The sequence below is a fragment of the Ursus maritimus genome, unplaced genomic scaffold, assembly GCF_017311325.1.
Source record: "Ursus maritimus isolate PB19 unplaced genomic scaffold, ASM1731132v1 scaffold_18, whole genome shotgun sequence".
In the NCBI taxonomy this organism is placed as follows: domain Eukaryota; kingdom Metazoa; phylum Chordata; class Mammalia; order Carnivora; family Ursidae; genus Ursus; species Ursus maritimus.
Window position 1 is genome coordinate 13,264,928 of NW_024424230.1, and position 21,101 is coordinate 13,286,028.

Here is a 21,101-nt window from a genome sequence, read left to right on the forward strand (position 1 = left end):
CACACACACACACACACACACACACACACACACACACAGAGTTAGAACCTATTATGTGCCAGGATAAGTCTATCAAGTGCATATTTGACATAAGCCCTAGGAGGTAAGTACCATTACTATTCCCTTTACCAAATGAAAAGGCCTAAAATGTAGAAGCTTCGACACAGTGTCAGGGCCAGTGAACGGTTGAATCTGTCTGCCTTAATTTGAAACCCAAACTCTTTACTCCACACTATTTGGCTTCTCCAAACATTCAGAGCCTTTCTGAAGGGAAAGGAGGTTAAGGTTCTAATTCAAATTCATTCTCACTAATACCAGCCAACTACTAGTTAACTACTTATTAATACTAGTAATTTAAGGTGATTAGCTTAAATTTCCTCCTGGAAGCACCCACCCACACCTGTGGGAAACCTGAGCTGCAGTCTGCTGGGAACGTAGATGCGTGTGAATGATCTTCTGATTGCAGCTGCGTTACACAACAAACACTTTCTAATGGCAATACAATAACCAGTGGACAGGAAACTCACACCAACACTCCTCCCCCCTGCCACCATCACCTTCGCCTATGTCACAATTCTCCTCTCACCCTCCCCCTTCACCTACTGAGTGGCCTGGTACCTGAATCCGTTCATGGTTTGGATACTCAGACAGCCTCATTCCAGATACACTATCCTATTAGACCATGGAGATGGCATATCAGCCAACCAGCAACAGTGAAGAGCACTAGCCAAGCTAACACTTGACCTTTATGATCACCAACAGCAAATTAGAAATCAACAATTTCCACACCCCATTAAAGAGACATTTCATAATCTACCTCTTCTTCCTCACCTCTTTGCTGTCTCTCTAGAAACTAACTCTTTGAAGTTAAAAACTGTATTTTGCCATTGTTTTAAAGGTGTCAATATAAAAACTCTAATTAGTGCTATGGCTTCTGAGGCTACAATTTACATCCTCATTCAAAGCAAGAACCTAGAAGCCATTTTTTATTCTGACCTTTTCCTCATGCTTGCTATGTAATTATCAGTAATCTTGTCACTCAATCTTCAAATCACATCCCAAAACACATCTATCAGCACTTCTCTCCATTTCTCCTCTCACCTCTTGCCTGGAATATACAACAAGAGCCTCCTGCCAGTCAGACGCCCCTGCTTCCCTTCTTGTCCTCCACACACCAATGTCAGATCATGTAACTTTCTGGAAGAGAAGTCTTTTAATGGCTTCCCATTATGCCAGTAATAGAATCCAGACTCTTTACCCTGTTCTGTAGCATAAGACCCCTGTCTTCCCTGACTTCACATCCCTTGTTTCAGTCTTAGCACTCTCACACTATCTTCTCAGAATGCCTGGAAAACTCCTCCCATGACATCTTCAAATAACTAGATACTTCTTTCCCTGAAGTTCCAGTTTAAATGTCCCCTCAGAAAGAGTTATTCCTCCTCCGTTATTCTCTGTCATTATAACTTGTATTACAGCACTGTGATTATTTGATGTTTTCTTTGGGTGTTTAATTATTTATCATCTGTTTCCCCAAAGTAAGTGCTCCCAAGAGAGGGGAATTAGACTTGTTCTTTGCTATATCCCAGTACATAGAATACACACTTAACATACAGAAGGTGCTTAATAAATGCTTGCTAGCTTTAGAACAGAGAATTATCAATTGTGTGGATGTTTAACATACAAGACTATTAAACGCAATACCCATTAATCTGTTATTATTGCTTCAGTCAAAACAATCTGTCATTGGTAAGCTTGATAATTTATGTTTATCTACATCTTTATCCATGTTTAAGAATTTATACCTCTGACGTGTTCCAAAAAGAATGCAAAGCAGCTATGATGCTGCATCTGATTTAAAAGATCAAAACATCTCCATACAGGACATTTTATAAAATACCTGACAAATACTCTTCAACTGTCAAGGTCATAAAAAAACCACAGGAAGACTGAAAAACTGTCAGAGACCAGAGGAGACAAAGGAGACGTGACAGACAAATGCTATGCGGTACCCTGGGTTAAACCCTGGGACAGAAAGAAGACATTAATGGAAAAACTAGTAAAATCCAAATAAATTTTGGAGTTTAGTTCAGAGTAATGTGTTAATATCGGTTTCTTAGTTTTGTCAAATCTATCATGGTAATGGAAGATGTTTGGGAAACTGGGTGGGGCTACATGGAAACTCCCTGTACTATCTTTACAACTTTTGTGTAAATAGAAAAATTATTCCAAAACAAAAAGTTTATTTAAAAAAATCAATCTCTCCGTATAGAAAGAAATTTAATGCACTCTGACCACATTTTGGCATTTTACTCTGAATGAAGCAGAGTGTAGGCTGTTTGTTGACTTATTGCCTTGAACCCAAGCAAAGACTTAAATATAAAAGCACAGTATTCTTTAATACTTGTCTCCTCGAATTTGCAACCACAAAAGTAATTTTAAAACAACTAGATAGATGTACTTATTGCCTCTAATACCACATTAACTCTACATGCATGTCTGCAGGAAATGTGTCATCTTTCCCATTTTCTCTAGCAGGGTGCTGCCCTTCCACTTGCCTACCAGGTTAGGAGAAATCTTCTGAGTCCTATCAATCCAAATTCTGCCCATTGCTGCTTCTCTGAAAGGAGGGGAAACTAGTGTTCTTAAGTGTATGGCATCTTCAGAGTACACAGTTTTTACCTGATAATTCAAGTGTAGCCAGTATTTCAAAAAGTCTTTGTAGACGCTTATTCTCGAATCTTCTATTAACTGTTTTACGAAGCTATTCCCTATTCATTCACTTGATAAATAATTACATCATACAGCAGTCTGAATCATATTGAACTTGGATGGCACAGTGGATTATAAATTCAAAAATATGAAAGCAAATTCCAAAGTAATGCTTCTACACCCAAGGGAGGTTTCATCATTTCATAAACACACCCAAAACCAAGGCACAAAGTACTACAATCCACCCATTTTACACACAATTCTGTAAATGTGATGTAAAATCATCTTCATGCACGGTACCTGAAATATCAACTTTTATTTATCTTATTCATCATGATATTCTAGCTTCCATTACACACACACACACACACACACACACACACACACACACACACACAAAGGTATACTGTTTCATAGGTCATGGTGATCTTATTTCATTAGGGCACTATAAAATGGTCAAAATAACGAAGATGTGAAAAGAAAGTAAGCCATTCGAAAGGCAGAAGTTGAACAAGTGAAAAGGAGATGGCACAGATTAAACCACTTACATGAAAAAATAGAGGAAGAGGGGAAATTTGTAACAATTCTCTGGGTATTTTGTGGTTTTGCAGTTGTCCTACCCTGGGCCAGTCCCTTAAATATTCTTAGCCTATGTTCCTTATCTATCACATTAAGATAGTAATGCCTGTCTACCCACTGAATTCTCCCCCCCCCCTTAGGATAAACAAAACCTAACAAATGAAACACACTTAAAAAATTTCTAATTAGCTACTTTTCAGCCAAAATGAGCTTTCACAAAACTAAAAGTTGCAAACTACTAGCAGTATCTGGGGGAAAAAAAAAAGTATAATACTACATTCTGGAACTGGGTAAAGCAGAGAGGAACTCTTGAGCCAGCTAGAAGCTGAACAATATTCTTGGGTAAGCACTTACCTTGGAGACTTGTCGAAGCCACCTTAAATACTCTGTGAATGTATCAAAACAAATGTAGTAAGTCTGGCTTTGGGGTCCAGAGGAGCTAAATGCTAAACAGTGCTGGTGCTTTTTCACTTCTTCTACCTAAAAAAACAGAGACAAAAACGAGTCAGGAAAGCAGACCATTTACATAGTTCACTAACCATACCTTGGCCCAGTGAGCCTGCACGGATTTGCATCTTTCCCTATATATGTTCCTCTTAATACTTAAAATGTGTTAAAGTTCCCGAGTCTGACTAACCAATTTGAATTACAAGGAAATTGAAAATGGGGAGTTTTATCTTCTTTAGATTTCCCCCACAAGAGTGAAATTCTTTTCTTCCTGTTTAAATTGGAACAGACTCCCTTCCTTATCTTTCTCTACCGTCACAATAGGGTGCTGAGGTTCTTCCTTCCTTTGGGCGGAGTTGTACTTAATATTTTACTTAAGGATTTTTATTCCAGGTAAATTTTTTACTTTAAGGGACTTTTGTATTACTCTGAATTACATTTTAAAAAAGGTCTTCAAGCACGTAAAATAAGTTTTTAAAAATTTAACATGAAATTGAGATTAACATGAAATAAAACTCTACCAAGAGTCCTAATTAGTCCTTCAAGCCCTAATTAGGCAGCGAAAGGGTCAAATCAAATTTCCACTCCCAGTAAATTCTTCCTAAGGAGGAAAAGTCCAGATAAGAAAGTAACATATTACACAAACCCTATGCCTCATTTACAAAAATGATCACAAGTCACAAGGAAAGTGTAAAAAGTTTTCAAAAAGATGAGTATCACAGACTATGTTCTAGGACCAAAATGCACTTAAAAGTTAGATGTCAATTATAAAAAATCAATTAAAATCCAAGTACACTTAGAAAACTGGTAACACTTCTAAACAGTAAACAGTAAAAAAGAATATTAGAAATTTAGATATTCTTAGAACTAAACCATTAAGAAAGTACTACATATCAAAATTTATGGAATACAACAAAAGCAGTACATAGGGGAAAATTTGTAATTTTAAATACTCAGAAGAGAAGGCAGAGAACTGTTTTTATTGATACGTGTCTCAAGAACTTAGGGGAAAAAATACCATACCAAAAACTGAATAAACTCAAAGTAGAATAAAGTTGATAATAAAAAGCAGTAATTAATGAAATGAAAACCAAATATACAACAGAACATGAACATTAACAAAACAAAGGTTCTTTGAAAAGGCTAACAAAATCAAATGTGAATTGATATTGGTCAATGATATTAATTTTAGACAGATAGTAAATACCATTAATAATGAAAAAAGAGACATGATTACAGATTAAGCAGAGACCTAAAAGAACATTATAAACAATTTTGTGGCAAAATAAGAAAATATATTTTACTAACACTAAATCAAGAAAAAAAACAGAAGGCCTACATAGTCCTATAATCATTTAAGAAACTGAATATTAAAAGTTTTTTTCTCAAGAAATACCAGGCCCATATGGTTTTAGAGATGAATTTTACCAAAATTCAAAGAAACAGATCATTCCAAACTTGTGCAAACTCATCCACCAAAAAAAAAAAAAAGTGAAGAAAAATACCTCAACCTATTTTACAACCAAAAACAGATCAGAGCAGTAACAGAAAGGAAAATTATAGGCCAGTCTCAATTATGAACACTTATCTTGAACAAAATGTTGCATCAGAATCCAGAAATACAGAAAAAAAATACAGACATGTAAAATCCAGAAATACAAAAGAACCCACTATACATCAAGGGGCACCTGGGTGGCTCAGTTGGTTAAGTGTCTGCCTTCAGCTCAGGTCACAATCTCAGGGTCCTGGAATTGAGTCCCGAGTCAGGCTCCTTGCTCAGTGGGGAGTCTGCTTCTCCCTCTCCCTCTGCCTCTTCCCCTGCTTGTGCTCTCTCAAACAAATAAATACAATCTTTTGACTCTTAATCTTAGGAAACAAACTGAGGGTTGCTTGAGGGAAAGGGGGTGGGGGATTGGGATACCTGGGTGATGGACATTGGGCAGGGTATGTGTTGTAATGAGCACTGCATATTATATGAGACTGATGAATCAGAGACCTATACCCCTGAAACAAATAATACGTTATATGTTAAGTAATTGAATTTAAATTTAAAAAGAACTACATATCAAGAACAAATTGGATTTACCTCAGAGAAAGGCAAGACGGTTTAACATATAAAATCTTTAATCACATTAACAGGTTAAAGAAAAAAACCATATGATCATGGCCACGGCTGCAGAAAAAGCATCTGGTAACATTCACCACTCATTCATCATTCATGATAAAACTCCTAGCAAACTAAGAACACAAATAACAACTTTGTCTTAGCTGGCAAAGGGTATTTATCAAACATCTAAGGCAAACTTCGTGTTAATGATGATATACCACTCTCTTTAAGATCCCTGAGATCTTACAGTATACTCAATACTATATTAGAGTTCTGGCCATTACAATAAGACACAAAAATGTATTCAGGAAGGAAGAAAATTGTCATTACTTAAATATTACATGATTAGCTACATAGTAAAGTCCAAACAATCTATAGACATTAGAATAAATAAGAAAATTTACCAAGGTGCCTAGATATAAAATCAATACTCAAAAGATAGCTGCATTTCTACACACTAAAGAGAAATTGTAATTTTTTTAAATGCCATTTAAACTAATCAATATTAACAGCAATCAGGCCAGTGATTTCTGGAGGATAGGAAAAAGTGAGAGGAAAAGAGTGGGAGGAAAGGGGTACGAAGGAGCAAAAGGAAACCTTTGAGGGTGATATGATCATTTTTCTTCATTATGGTGATGGTTTAATGGGTGTATTTGGCTATCTATACTGTTATCAAATTATTATCAAAATACGCAGTTTATTGTATGTCAATTATACCTCAATAAAGTTTGGTGAAGATGCAGAGAAAAAGGAACACTTGTACACTGATGTGAGTGTAAAATGGTGCACTGACTTTAGAAAACAATTTGATATCATCTTGTAGCACGTGCATATATGTCCTATAGCCTAGTAACGGCATTCCTAAGTATGTATCTAAGAGCAGCATTTCTCAAGGAGGTCATTTATTATAGGATTTTGATTTTTTTTTAAAGATTTTATTTATTTATTTGACAGAGAGAGAGACAGCCAGCGATAGAGGGAACACAGGCAGGGGGAGTGGGAGAGGAAGAAGCAGGCTCCCAGCAGAGGAGCCTGATGTGGGGCTCGATCCCAGGACTCTGGGATCATGCCCTGAGCCGAAGACAGACGCTTAATGACTGAGCCACCCAGGCGCCCCAGGATTTTGAATTAAACAGTTCACTGTACATGGTACAGTACTGTTTAATACTTTGCATGACATTTTATTCTCTGAGCCCCTGCCCCATAAATGCCAATAGTATCTATTTTCTACATTTTCCAGACCTTCTGCAATTAAGGTGAAGTCATGTGATTAGTTCTGGCCAATGAGCCATGAGCAGAAGTGACCCCTTGAGCAGAAGTGACAGGGGTCACTTCTACACCCAAATATACAAGAGCCAGTTCATGACTCTCCTGCTATCTCTTTCCATGCCTAAGCACCAAAAGAAGGCTGCATGTTCCAAATGTTTTAAGAGAGCAGAGTCTCCATCAGGCTGGGTCCCTGGACAGTTATGTGAAAAAAGAAATCTCCACCAATCCACAGTGGACATTTAGGGGAATGAGAGAAAGCAGTTATGTTAAATCACTGACATCTGGGGGGGATTTGTTACTATAGAATAATTTAGCTGATCTGTTGACTGTTCAATAATTTCACAATCAAAACACTTGTACATATTACCAAATGTAACTCTAGTTGAGAACTACTGCCCTAGAAAATCTACTTCTATACCAGGAGGCATATCAATATAAAACTATTTCAGCAGCATTATTTATTATAACAAAAAACTAGAAGCAACCCAAATGTTCATCAACAGGAAAATTACTTAAGAAATTATGAGAATTTAGAACATCTACAGAGGGAAAAATACAGAAATGAAAACCACACACAGCAAGCAACATAGAATCTTATTATAAACAACCTAATACTGAGTGGATAAATTCAATCACAGAAGCCCACACATAGTACAATACCATTTTTATTCAGATCAAAAACAAGCAAAACACAGTTACATGATTAAACTTTTTTCAAAAAAGAAAATGATGAATATACATTCTAGGACAATGGGTGGATACCTTTGGGATTTGGGGAGGCAACAGGACAGATGTAAAGAGAACACAGGCAGAAACACTGGCACTGATACTGCCATAATTCCTAAACTGAGTAGTAGGTTAATGGTTACTCAACGTATTATGCATCATAATTTAGCAACTATCAAGTAAAATATTAAAATATTATATCTAAAAATCTATATTAAATTCCAAAGGATAAATTAAATAACGTAATACTTGAACAATGAATAGAAACTTATCTATTAAATAATGTTCCCCAACAATTCAATTTTAAGAGTGCTTTATTTAACTTCATAGTTGGAATGCAACATTTGAAAATGTAAACTAAATGATCACGCTCAAGTGATGCGTCAGATTTGATTATCAGCAATTACTGCTACGGTATGGCCAATCTATCTTATACTTCATTTCTAGCTCTTCTTCATACATATTTTAAAAAACAAAAACCTTCCATGTACTCTTAGTTTTTCCTTTAACAGAATGAAACAGAATGAAAAAAGGAATAGATAAACATTAATGAAAACTCAGATTGCAAAGAGTGAATTATTTTTCCCTTACTCGGTCTACAGGTTTTAAAAGACTGTTTTTCAACATACTCAATTATTTTTAAAGGCATAGTGTAAAACAGGTTTTACAAGGTCTGTCTGTGAGAAAAGGAAGCCATTTCAATTTATTCAATGGTAGAAATCCATCCAATAATAGGCCTGGGAAACAAGGCAAGTCTCTAGCTCTGAATGAAAATGCTAATTATAACTCGATCTTCTGACCTTATCTGAACATTCCACTGCTTTCCTGCCTCTGCTTCTCTGAGCACAATAATCTTTCTGACCATCTCCTTCATATGTCAAGAGATTTTTCACCCTTCAAGTTTTATTGTAATTGCTACCTCCTTCATTACAAAATTCCCTGATTCCCCACAAGAAAATGTAATCTCTCCTTCCACTCATCTCCTGCACCACTTTTCTGCATCTCTCTTAGAGCAGATATTGATGTGCCCATCCTTCATCTCTGCATAGAAAATTATAAGCAATTCAAAGGCAGGGATGATGACTTACCCACCTTGGTATTTCTGGGACACCAAGCAAAGTGGCTTCCCCACAGAGGTTATTTAATAAATAGTTGTATTAAATTTGCCTAAGCAAATGTCTACCATCACAGAGAAGAAAGAAACAGACTGTTGACCTAACAGGGCATCAAACATTAAATCTGCATTTTTAATGATGACCTATGGGAGTAATAATGATGACTAATTTTTCAGAATTCAATCCAGAGGACAAAATCTTCAGTAATAAGACACCACTAATTCCTTGATGCTCAGACAAGGGTTAAGTAATGGTTTCAAAATAGGTGACTGAACTAGATCTAAATATACCTGGCAGCCTGGCCAAAATTTTTTTAAATGGTCAAGTATTAGTCTTTTCAGGATTAGAATGAGTAGCAGAGGCGTGTGTGGGGAACTGACATGGGCTATTTGTATAAGGAAAGACTAATTTAAATTATGAATGAAGAATGAATTTGCTACACAGCAGGTGAATAACAAAGCCATTTGCTACCACACAGATCTGATTTTACCTTCATTTCTAATCCCTGGAACCAGCAGATCAAACATTTGCCAATTTTAAAAAGTTCACTTTAACAAAATTTGTTTTTTCGCCTCCTCTATTTATATCCTCCATGTTCTGCCTTCTTTCCCATGTCTATTCAGGAAATGGTAAAGAAAATATTTGCTTAATATGCCCCCAATTTTCAAAAACCCTCTTCTTCATCCAAATTTGCCTTCCCATTTATTAAGAGATTATCTTATCATTTAAAAATTGGGAAATACTAACATATAATTATGGTAATGATACTCCCACCAACACTTGGGTATTAATAAATCGATCTGGCAAAAAAAAGAATGTAACATTTTCCCAAGCAATCTGGTAAGAAAGATCTATTTCATAAACGATAGGAATAAAATAATTATCATGCCCAAAGAAAAGCAGCTAGTAATGTTGGTAATATCTATCAGCCATATCACAGCTTTTCTCTGAAACAAGTTAACATTTCAGGTTCAAAAATTATGACTGGCTGAAGTGATAAACAAAAAAATGTTAACTTTGGGGCGCCTGGGTGGCTGAGTTGGTTAAGCTTCTGCCTTCAGCTCAGGTCATGATCCCAGGGTCCTGGGATAAGCCCTGCACTGTTGTTGGGCTCCACGCTCAGCAGGGAGTCTGTTTCTCCCTCTCTCTCTGCCCCTCCCGCTGTTCATGCTCCCTCTTCCTCTCTCAAATAAATAAAATCTTAAAAAAAAAACAAAAACAAAAAAAACTGTTAACTTCGCTGGTCACTACACAAAGAGAGACAGGTAAGCCAAAGTTGGATCCAAGATTCATGCAAGAGAGAGTCTAACCTTTGGTAAGCATGCTTGAATGGTCCTAAAGCCATGGACTTCAGGATCGTTATACTATATTACACAATATATACTCAACGTATCAAGAGATGTCTACTTATAAAGAATAATTTATCATCTACAGCCTAAAATATAATACTGAATTTTAGTTGCTCTGTTTTCAGGCCTGTCAGTAAGATGCACGTACTAATAAAGTGATGATCACTGGGGCCACACGTGGGCCAATGGCATCGTTATCTTCCACAGCTCCACCATCCAACAATGCCCACTGGTAGAGCCCAACAGGAACTGAATTAAACCTTAGATGAGTGAAAACCATGGACCCCATATTACAGAAATGGCTCAAAGTAAGCTTAATGATACTGGGAAACCTGTTAGTATTTTGTTCATTTTAAACTTACTTTTCCACCAATTAGTGGCAGAACATGCATCTTTCCAGTCAAGCTGTCTTTCACAGATGATACTATTAGGCAGGTCCCACAAAGGATGACTTGGCGTCTGGTCCATCGGTTTACTGGCAACTGCATTTTGCCTTTACGGACATTATACATTCCTGAGAGCTGAATCCGTTCAGAGCTACCGGTGCTGTGAGGTTTTCCTGAAACAAACACAAGCAAACATTTTAGTCCAAAGAAATTGGGCTTTTTAAATTTATTTATAAGATTTTATTTATTTGACAGAAGAGGGGGGAGTAGCAGAGTGAGAGGGAGAAAAACAGACTCCCCACTGAGCAGGGAGCCTGATATAGGACTCAATCCCAGGACCCCAGAATCATGACCTGAGCCGAAGGCAGACGCTTAACTGACTGAGCCACCCAGGTGCCCTAGAATTGGGCTTTTTTTCAACTCATTGGCCTACCAGATAAACTACCAGGGCAACAGAGAATTATTAGGCAACAATCTTATTTACAATTGAGAGACTGAAATCCACAATAATACAATTATGGTTAAGAACTACCAGATCTACTCCACAGACACATTTTAATTTTAGGTGAAGAAAAGCTTTTCCCTTAAAACCTTCGGAAAAGACCATTTTAAGTCCTCTGTTATAACCCAAGTTTTATTTCCTTCTATATCCTTCACATTTTTGTTTTTTACATTTAAAGAAGGGATGACTTCAAGATTTTTATAAATGGCTACAGTTAAGTACACTGAGAGGAAAATAACATTCAAGATCTAGCATTTAATGAAACTAATCAGTTTTAATGGAATTAACTGCTGATATTCTTCCTCCTACAGTTACTCAATGTACATTCACTATTAAGGAGACAAAAAATGACTTTTCTAATAAGAAAATGCTACTCTATAATGATAGGTTAAGTCCTCAAAGATAGACTTAACACCAGTCTAGGAAGGATGGTGTGTGGTCGTGCGTGTGACTCATGGAGGGAACACAGAGACAGAGAGAGAGGCACTGAGACACAGAGACAAAGTGCTGGGAAAGATCTTAAGAGTCTTCGTTTCCAAGATGGAAATGAATCTTGACATTCAGACAAGTCCCATCAGCTGGATGGGAGAACTATGAGTGATGTATGACAGTGTTATAAACAAGGAGCAAAACATTCCCAGTTGTAGACACTGAACGTATAATAGCAAAGAGTACTGAAACCCATGCTCAACAATAAACTAATGAGAGACACGTGTCCTTGAACAGGACCCAAGCCAGAAGGGTTGTATTTACTTGGAAATTTGCCTAGTTGCCAAAGGCTAGCAGAAGAAATATATTCAAGGGAAATTATATTCTTATGAATTTTAAAAATTCACATAAATACCAAGTAGTTTTGGTAGATGTCTAATACCTACTAGAAAAGGAAACAGGAAGAGTAGCAGCACCAAAAATAGATCTCGAGAGATCCAGAGTGTTGGAACCCTCCCAATACATACCTTTGGGCAGAAATAACAAAACCAGCAGGTTTTGAATTTCACTTCCTCTTTCTCCCAGTATATCAAATGTTTTATAAAATAGATACTGCATACTACATAATTTTGCTGGGGCTGGGCCAGAATGAAGTGTAGCAGTGGTTCAGCTATTTGAACTTGGTGCCCAGCAAACAACTACACACAGCTAACACCCTCAAGGGAGCTGAGAGATCCACTGATTTGTTCAGTCACGAGATGCTAATGCCCCGCAAAGAGGTAGGAAGCCCAGGAGACTTCAGATCAGACGTGACTTGCGAAAGGCTGCCAGTGATGGATCAGACCACAGTCATTCGCTTGTCCCCTTCCATACAAGTTCATTTACCTAGAGAGAAAAATGTTCAGACTTCCAGTCTAAGAGCTCCTTTCTACATGACACTGTTCCTGTAGGGAAGAAGGTAAGGGTAAGACTACCACTTTCTAAAATACAATTTCCACGAATGTAAGAAACTAACATATGCTTATGAGGAATCTGATCTAAATATGCACGTGCACACATGTGCACAAATGCATGCACGCGCGCGCGCGCGCACACACACACACTCTTACATGCAGACTAACGAACGCAAAGAAGGAGACATTTTATTTAGCCACATCTGAGAGTGGCTTCAAGGACACTTGTTAACCTGTCACACTTATGTAGATCTGTGGGTAACCACAGACTGAAGAAAAAGACAACAGGGGTACATAAAGACAGCCCTTCAATTCTCTCAACTCCGCAAAAATCCTAGAGAAAGCCCCAGAACAAATCACCAGATAGAGTGGACTATACGTCCCAGATGGGATAAATATATAGAAGAGTATGGAGACATCAAGAGAGACAGGCTTTTTATTCGCTAGGTAGAAAAATTCCCAAAGGGCCTGAATAGTCCTGGAGCCTAATGGTAAGATCACTCTGTCCTTGGAAAGCCCTAAACATCCCAGTCTGAATCAAACCCCTCCTTGCCTTGTTCTGAGTGAATTTCAGTATCCTTGTGGTCTGCTCCCTCCCCGGGTGTTCCAGATCAGACACGTCCTCAGGACTTGCTGTGTACAAACAAGGCTGTGGGGAATATGGACGTCAATAAGCTATGTACCTGGGCAGCCACCCAGATGCACCCTCCTTTGCATCAGACTTCCTCATTCTACGACAAAAGGAATTATTTTCTCTCTCCCTGCCAATTCTCAAACCTCTCAATTCAGAGGACTTCCAATTGTCCTCTGCTCTAATAAATATTGATAACACCAAGTAACCAATGCCTACCAGTTGAAAGTTGGACCTGTCATTAAAACTTTTATTTTAGACCTGTTACTCTAATTTCCTACAGGGTTAAGGCATTTCTTACACGATCTAAGAGGAAAGACAGACAGCAAAAGCAAGTATTTCAAGCTGAGATAGAGACCTGACCACAGCAGAGCGACTGAAGTTTCCTTCAGGCTTATCTGTCAGCAGGGAATTTTACTAAATAAATGATTAGGAGAGGTATTTATTTATTTAAGGGAAACTACAGTCTGTTCTGCTACAATATTGTGATTCATTAATACCAATTAGCTCATATGATTGTAAATAGGGGAATGGTATCATTTTAATATGCATAGTGTTGATTCAAAAATATTTACTCTAGAATTGTAACTTTCAATAGAAAGGAAAAAGCCCACAGCAAATATGCTATCTCAGTGCCCACAAGCCAGCATTTCTATTGTTCTGTTATCGTGCAGTTTTAATATTCCTTAAGGCAACTCAACTTCCAGCCACACTGGGATGCCCACGTGGGCCATCTGGGTTATCTCCCGAGGCCCCATCATTACTTTGTTAGTATTCTGGTTATAAAGATGCATGGACTTATAGTCCTGCCCCCTTCCAATTGCATTTTATTTTTATTTTACAATTTTGGAGAACGTGAGAATTTTCAGGAATATATATATATAGCAGAAACACCTGTTTTAACTAAAGACCATTTAAACAACAAAGAAATAAGTACAAATTTGGTTGTTGCCAATCACGTCTTTGCTAAATATATAACCATGTCTATCATTGCAGAAGTTTAAAAATATGTCCACAAAATTCTTTTAAATTCTTCCCCTCAAAAGGTAGAGCCGAGTTCCACTCCTCTTGCATGTCGACTCTACTTAGTGACTAGCTGCTAACAAACAGAATGTGGCAGAAGTGAAGCAACTTCTGAAGGTCATAAAGGGCACAGAGCTTCCTCCATGCTCTCTCTAGGATCACCCGCTCTGGGGAAACCAGCTGCCATGTCCTGAGGACACTGTGGAGACCCTATGTAAAGGCCAACAAGGTGACGCACTGAAATTTCCTGCCAACAGCCAGTGAGGAACTGAGGTCTCTTTTCACCAGCCATGTGACTGAGCGATATCAGAAAAAGATCCTCCAGCCCTGGTCAAGCCCAGAGAACCGCTACCCCCAAGACATACTGACTGCACACCTCATGGTACTTGAGCCAGAAGTGCCCAGCTAAGCCACTCCACTCATGACCTCCTGATTCAGAGGAACGAGGTGACAATAAATGTGTGGTGTTTTAAGCCATTAAGTTTCGGGGCAATAACTAATACAACTTTGCGAAGTTGGTTTCACTTAGTGAAACCATTCATTTACCTGAACGTAGTATTACTTAAATAACCCAAATTTCCCTAAAATCATCTACAAATTTACAGAACTTTGTATAAACTAGTGAGGGTCTACTATAATCAGAATAGTAAAAAACCAAGAATAAGAATAGTATATTACACAATCACAATGTCCAAAACTTTCGAGACTGAAAGTATTCATGAGGATATGGCACCAAAAACTAAGGAAGTCTGATCGCTGCACAGACGTTAATGGAAGAATTTACCATGTCCCTGGAGCTGAAAATGGTCAGGAATGAGTGAAAACATTCAACCCTCACCCTCACCTCCGCTACCTTTGGAGCTTAGACTGATAAAACTCTAAAGCATGTTTCTTATTGCATATAAATCCTTAAATCCTTCTTGACTACCTTCAGTGACAGAAAGACGGAATTAAATTACTTGCCTACGGTCATTTCAAGAGCTGGCAGAAGGATTTAAACAACCCATAACAAGGTCTACAGGCCTGAGCACTGAACTGGCACCTGGGAATTTTGTCTCACAGCTGAAAGGCTCAACAAGCTCAGCAAGACGTGCTGGCAGGAGCTTTGAAACAGATTTAAGACTAGCTGCTTTTAGCTAATGGAAATGACAACCAGCTGCTAAATAGATCTGGAGAGGGTTAATTTATGTATCAGATCAAAATGTATAAAGTCAACTGCCCAGTAAATCTGGCTTCTTACTGACAGCTATTCGGTTTGATGAGGTTTGTCGGTATCCCCAAAATTACTGTAGACCCCTATCGCTGAGAAATGTCAGGACTTGAACCTTTCTCTAATCTCTAAATTCTTGAATACCACTAGAGCTTATAATTTCCCTTATAATATTAATTAGAACAGTACCTGGAAAATGTGAGCTAGCCCTTCGTATTCTTACCGATTCTATAAACACAGACCCAAAATAATTTTTTAAAAATCAACCAAAGCAAATTCTAATATAAACTATAATAAAATTAGCCAGGAATTTAAAAAATTCGAGAAGTCAAAGTAATGAAGATGATTACCATGACTGTAGACTGTATGTAATATATAACAAACTATAATAAATTAAAATGCTAAAAGAAAATGCTGAATGAAGACAAGTTACAGCAGAGGGCTTCTAACCAGCCTGCACCAAAACCACCTGGAAGGAAGGCTTTCTCAAAACAGAATGCAGGGCTCCACTACCCAGAGTTTCCAATTCAGTAATTCTGGGTCAGGGATAGAGATTCTGCTGATGCTGCAGGTCTGAGGACCACCACTCGAGACCCACTGAGCTACAGCCTTAGGTTAACAACATCCTTTCGACCTGGTGATCATCAGCATTTGGTTGATAAACCTTAACCAAAGAAGCAAGGCATCAAGTTGGGGAAAGGATGAGAAAGGCAACTAGAAATGAACTAGAAGAGCAGGTGCTGCTTTTAGACCCGCGTCGCCCCTCCTTCCTTCCCTCACCTCCTGTTCTCACAAGGAACTTGTTCATCTCTCAGACACCTTTAGATTCTCCTCCATTGCATCATCAAAATTACCCCTAGTTGTCTGAATACCCAATGCTCACATCTCTTCTTGTATATTTAGAGAAGGTATTTTCTTCAAAGGTGGGTTTCATTACACTCTTGCATTCAGAGAGACCATAACCCTTCCCTGATTTATGAGTTCCTTCAGCTCAGCTCCAGGAGCAATACATGGCTAGCTGGTGTGGCCTCCCCTTATTAACTTCACATTTGGCAAAGAAAATGCATAGGAGAAATTTCATCAAATCAACCTTCACCTGTCAGTTCAATGTCTTCGCCATCTGTTACTTCCCAGAAATGGCAGTCTCGTCTTTCCGTGCATAACCAGACCATACCTAAGAGCCTTTTCAACATTCTCCTTAGTGTTTCTTTCTCATTGGATGAGGAATTTTTTCCTTGGCTAGAAAAATCACTGTAACGGTTTTGCTAACTTTTTTTTTTTTTTTTAAAGATTTTATTTATTTGACAGAGATAGAGACAGCCAGCGAGAGAGGGAACACAAGCAGGGGGAGTGGGAGAGGAAGAAGCAGGCTCCCAGCGGAGGAGCCCGATGTGGGACTCGATCCCGGAGCGCCGGGATCACGCCCTGAGCCGAAGGCAGACGCTTTAACGACTGCGCTACCCAGGCGCCCCGGTTTTGCTAACTTTTTATTGTCAAGTCCATTATAGTGCATGGTGGACTTACTCAGGTCCACAGGTTTGTCAAGCTTCTGCCCCATTTAACATTCTTAAATTACCTACAACTTCTATTTTCTGGCTAAAAATCATCCCTTTGGTAGACTGAAGAAAAATTTTCATCACCTGCTTTCCCAGCTGGCTTTATTTTTGTCATACTTCTCCACAAAGGATAACGTCATAAAGCAACAAGCATTAAAGCATAAAACACCGTGAGTGAAGAGAAACAGCTGAACTTCTCAAAACAATGAAGCCGGGCAGCAGGTCTCATGTATGTTTGATTCAAATGTAGGCCTCAGAAAAACTACAAATGACTATTTATCATGAGGCTCAGGAGGCCTTGGGATGACTACATCTTAAATCTGAGAATGCCTAAGGTCCAATATGCCCATAACCGCTCTCAAAAGGATAAACATACTCACTACCTCCTTTAGATAAAAACTGTGACTTGTGTCAGAGGTGATGCACACAGCTGTGGGCGTGGAAATCAGGATGATGAAGGCAGACAGCACCAGAGCTCCAGCTGAGTCAAGTGTTCACCAAGGGATACTTTTATTAAAAGGAGGGTTGTGGAGTTCCAATGAGGCACGCACACATTGATAAAAAAAAATGCTAAAATAGAAACTCTAAAATCAAGCATGAATGATTTTTGGATAATCCACACCACTACTCCTCTCTCCTACTAATAAAAGAGACCTGATATGTTTCAGTTTCCTTTGCTGTGAAGAACAGACTTTAGCCGAGATGACCTGACAAGGTTACCAAGAGCAATGTCCACGCAATCCTGTCAAGACGCAGTGTAATTCAAAATGCTCTTCTGCCTCCTCACTGGGAGGTGGGTTTCTGGTTTATGTTCCACTTTATAACGCATACTGATAATGTTTAAATTTTATAACAGAAACAGATTCCAACTCCTAATTCCTCTCTACTGCATTAGATAATAGTTAACTACCTAGCTTTTTTCCTACAAGGTTGATTACATTAAAGACATTAATCTAGATTCAGATGTTCTAAAACTGACCTTATAAACTGTCTTATACCAATGTGACATTCTGAAACCCACCCATTCCAAACAGATGACCATCCCTCAACTTATTAGGAATCTAAAAAAAAAAAATTACAAAAATCTCCCATAATCAGTCCATTTATATGATTTACCTATAGGTAACTATGGGAAACTTGAGGAGCTTCATTTTAAACCTTCTCAGAATAAAACACAAAATGTACAAAGTTCTCACTTAAATTATTTTCTACTACTATTTTAAATATTGCCCAATCATTAAAAGTTAGCAGAATAGTAAAAAAAAAAAAAAAACAAACAAAAAACTAACACTACTTTCTTGGTAGCATTATAAACATTTTGAATTTTTTCAATTTTTTATTTGCAAATCATTTACATACTTGTAATCATAACATACACACCATCTTATATCCTGCTTTAGCCTCTTCAAATTGTATCATACAGGCTTTTCAACGTTGTCAGTCTTTATATCTTAAAGACTTGCAAGATATTCCATAAATAACCATTTGTTTACTCATTTCATTATTGAGGATTATTTCCAAATTTTCATTGTATGAACTGCTAAATCCAACTGCATGATTTTTTTGCGACTCCTGAGCTCTCTTTAATATAACCAGTTCTTTCTAGGCAGCAACTCTAAATTGGCTATAAATAAGCAAAATAAGCAAAATGAGCAAGGATAAGCATGCTTCCACTACTGAATATTTTTCCCCAAAGGAATGAGTGATCTTTGCAGACATCCTAAGAACATGTGAAAAAAAAACCCCAAACAGCACACTAAGCCATGTTATTAATAAAAATGAACCCACATCCACTATTTGGAAATAGATTTCAGATTGCTGATACTAGTAGATGTGTTTGAATAAGACATCGGAAGTCTCTACTTTTTAAAGAATAATTAAAAGAAAATAGACTAAAAAGCAAAAGAAAGAGAAAAAAAGGCCTATAATTTTTCTGGTGAAAACTTTTACACTTGTACACAAACAGCATTCTGATTTTATCCACCACTCCACCGCCCCCACCCCGGCCCTTACTCTGCCATACGTCACCAACTGGTTATAACTATAAGGAGCCGCAAAACACGGAACAATGGATAAAAACATTTCCAAACAACCACAGTGAAAAAATAGTTGTAATTGACTGTCATCGATTTTACAGTCCTTGTTATCATAAAAGCCTATTTAATACATCTTTCAGATCTAGGGTACTGATTTAATTCCTTGGTGACCAAATCATTTATTCACAAGTAAGACTTTTGATCTTTAGAGGGTTCTAGAACCCCAGAACTTCAGTGTTCCTGGGCCTTCGAGTTCCTCCGACTAACCTCATCCCGTGGCTTGTAAATTCCAGAGCAGGCCAAATATACAGTCTACTAGCTGTGACTCTTTCCTATGTGCAGGTCCAAAAACTAGCACGGTATCTGCAACAGACTAAGTGCTCAATGAGTACCTGTTGCATCAGTGAATAGACTCCTACGTTCTGGCCAAAGGAAACAACCACTTCTCAACATATACAGCTCAAATTACAAAAATTATGCAATCTATAGCTACATGTTTGGAAAGAAAGGATAGAAGAAAAAACAGGTGGCTCAAAACAAACTTTCTAGCTTCTAACAGTTTTTGGGTTATATTACAAAGAAAAACATTTGCCTAGAATTATCAGCCAAATATTTCAAACTTCTTTTCTAGAAACATTAAGAGAATTTTGTTTTTAAAGTAAAGGAAGAGGGGGTGTTATCAATGGGCAAATTAAAGTCATTCAACTGAATTATAGTATGTATGTAGTTTGACAAAATAGTCTGTCCTTATTTTCATCATAAAGTATATGAGAAGTATGAGAATAAATAGATACAAGTATATAGACTCAAAGATGAGTAAGAATCAGGCCAGGAAGAATCAGAAAGGAGGATAAATGAGAGGCTACACAAGTCATTTTTCCACAACAATAATGTCCACTTATTGTTTTTAGTGTCCCTGTAAACTAGAGCGCAAAATCCATCTCCAAAACTTGCTGAAAATAGGAAAGGAGTATTTGCTAGCTCATTCTTCAGACGATAATAAAGTGACTAGAAGAACAAAAACTTTTAAGGAACATGAATTTCCAGATACTTTGGAACCTTATTATCAGAAATTTAAGGGGCACGTGGCTAGTTCAGTCAGAAGAGCATATGACTCTTGCCGGGTTGTGACTTTGAGCCCCACGTTGGGTGTAGAGATTACCAACAAAAAAATTAACTTAAAAAAAATTTAAAGCCAGTTCTTCATTTTCATTGTAATTTATGGAAGCAATATGTTATATTATAATGGAACAGACATCCAGGTCATACTTTTCAAATCTAAATTACCAAAGAGAAGTTTTAATTTTAATAGAGCAACAAATTATAAAATGTCATTATTCAAAACAATACAGGGGAGTTTGGAATGACTTAGAACACACACTGGAAAATCTAAATCCCACAACCAAAATAATAAAATAAAAGCTTCATGGCTACAAAATATATTAAAATGATTTTTAAAATATAAATGCACCAAAACATGATTTTGTATACAGTAGTGGCACATTTACATATGCTATTTTGGTAGAGCCCGGCTGGGTGTTTAATAATCCCCTTTCATCTTCCTGGATGCACATAGTAACTGCATTTGTCATCCTCTCTTGGAATTCTGCTGGAGTCTTGCAACTAGTTCTGGCCAAGGAAATGTGGGCAGAAATACATAAGCCACTTCTAGATCTGCCTATGCCATACACCCTCTTCCACGGGCTCCTCACGCATTGACCAGCTGGATGAAGATTGTCCAGAAGAATGCTCAGGAGGCTCAAGGAGATGGTGAGCCACGAGATGGAAGGAGCCTAGGCTCCTGAGTCACTTGGAATGGAGCTGCCTGACCAGAAACATCAGCAATGGACTTGATCATGAGAACAAAAGAAACCTGTATTAGGTTAAAGTATAAGATTGGTATGATTGGTTGTTTCAGCAGCTAAAACTTCTCTAGCACTGTTATACTCAAGTCAAAATTTCACCCCAACTAGAGCTGAAATAAATTGCTATCAAACACATGAGCAAACTTCTAAAACTGGGAACACCAGTATGCATAAGCAGGATGCCAAGTCTCTCATCCCTCTTATGACAT

At 37.7% G+C, this 21,101-nt stretch overlaps 1 protein-coding gene across 1 annotated transcript in view; it reads right to left on the reverse strand.

Moving 5' to 3' along the window:
* Nucleotides 1-21,101, reverse strand: part of PHLPP1 (PH domain and leucine rich repeat protein phosphatase 1) — a 206,022-nt gene that overhangs the window by 90,754 nt on the left and 94,167 nt on the right. Inside the window, exons 2-3 of the mRNA XM_040632453.1 lie at nucleotides 10,664-10,860; nucleotides 3,643-3,768 (exon numbers count right to left, since the gene is read on the reverse strand). Coding sequence (XP_040488387.1) covers nucleotides 3,643-3,768; nucleotides 10,664-10,860 — 323 coding nt within the window. The remainder of the gene's footprint in view (nucleotides 1-3,642; nucleotides 3,769-10,663; nucleotides 10,861-21,101) is intronic.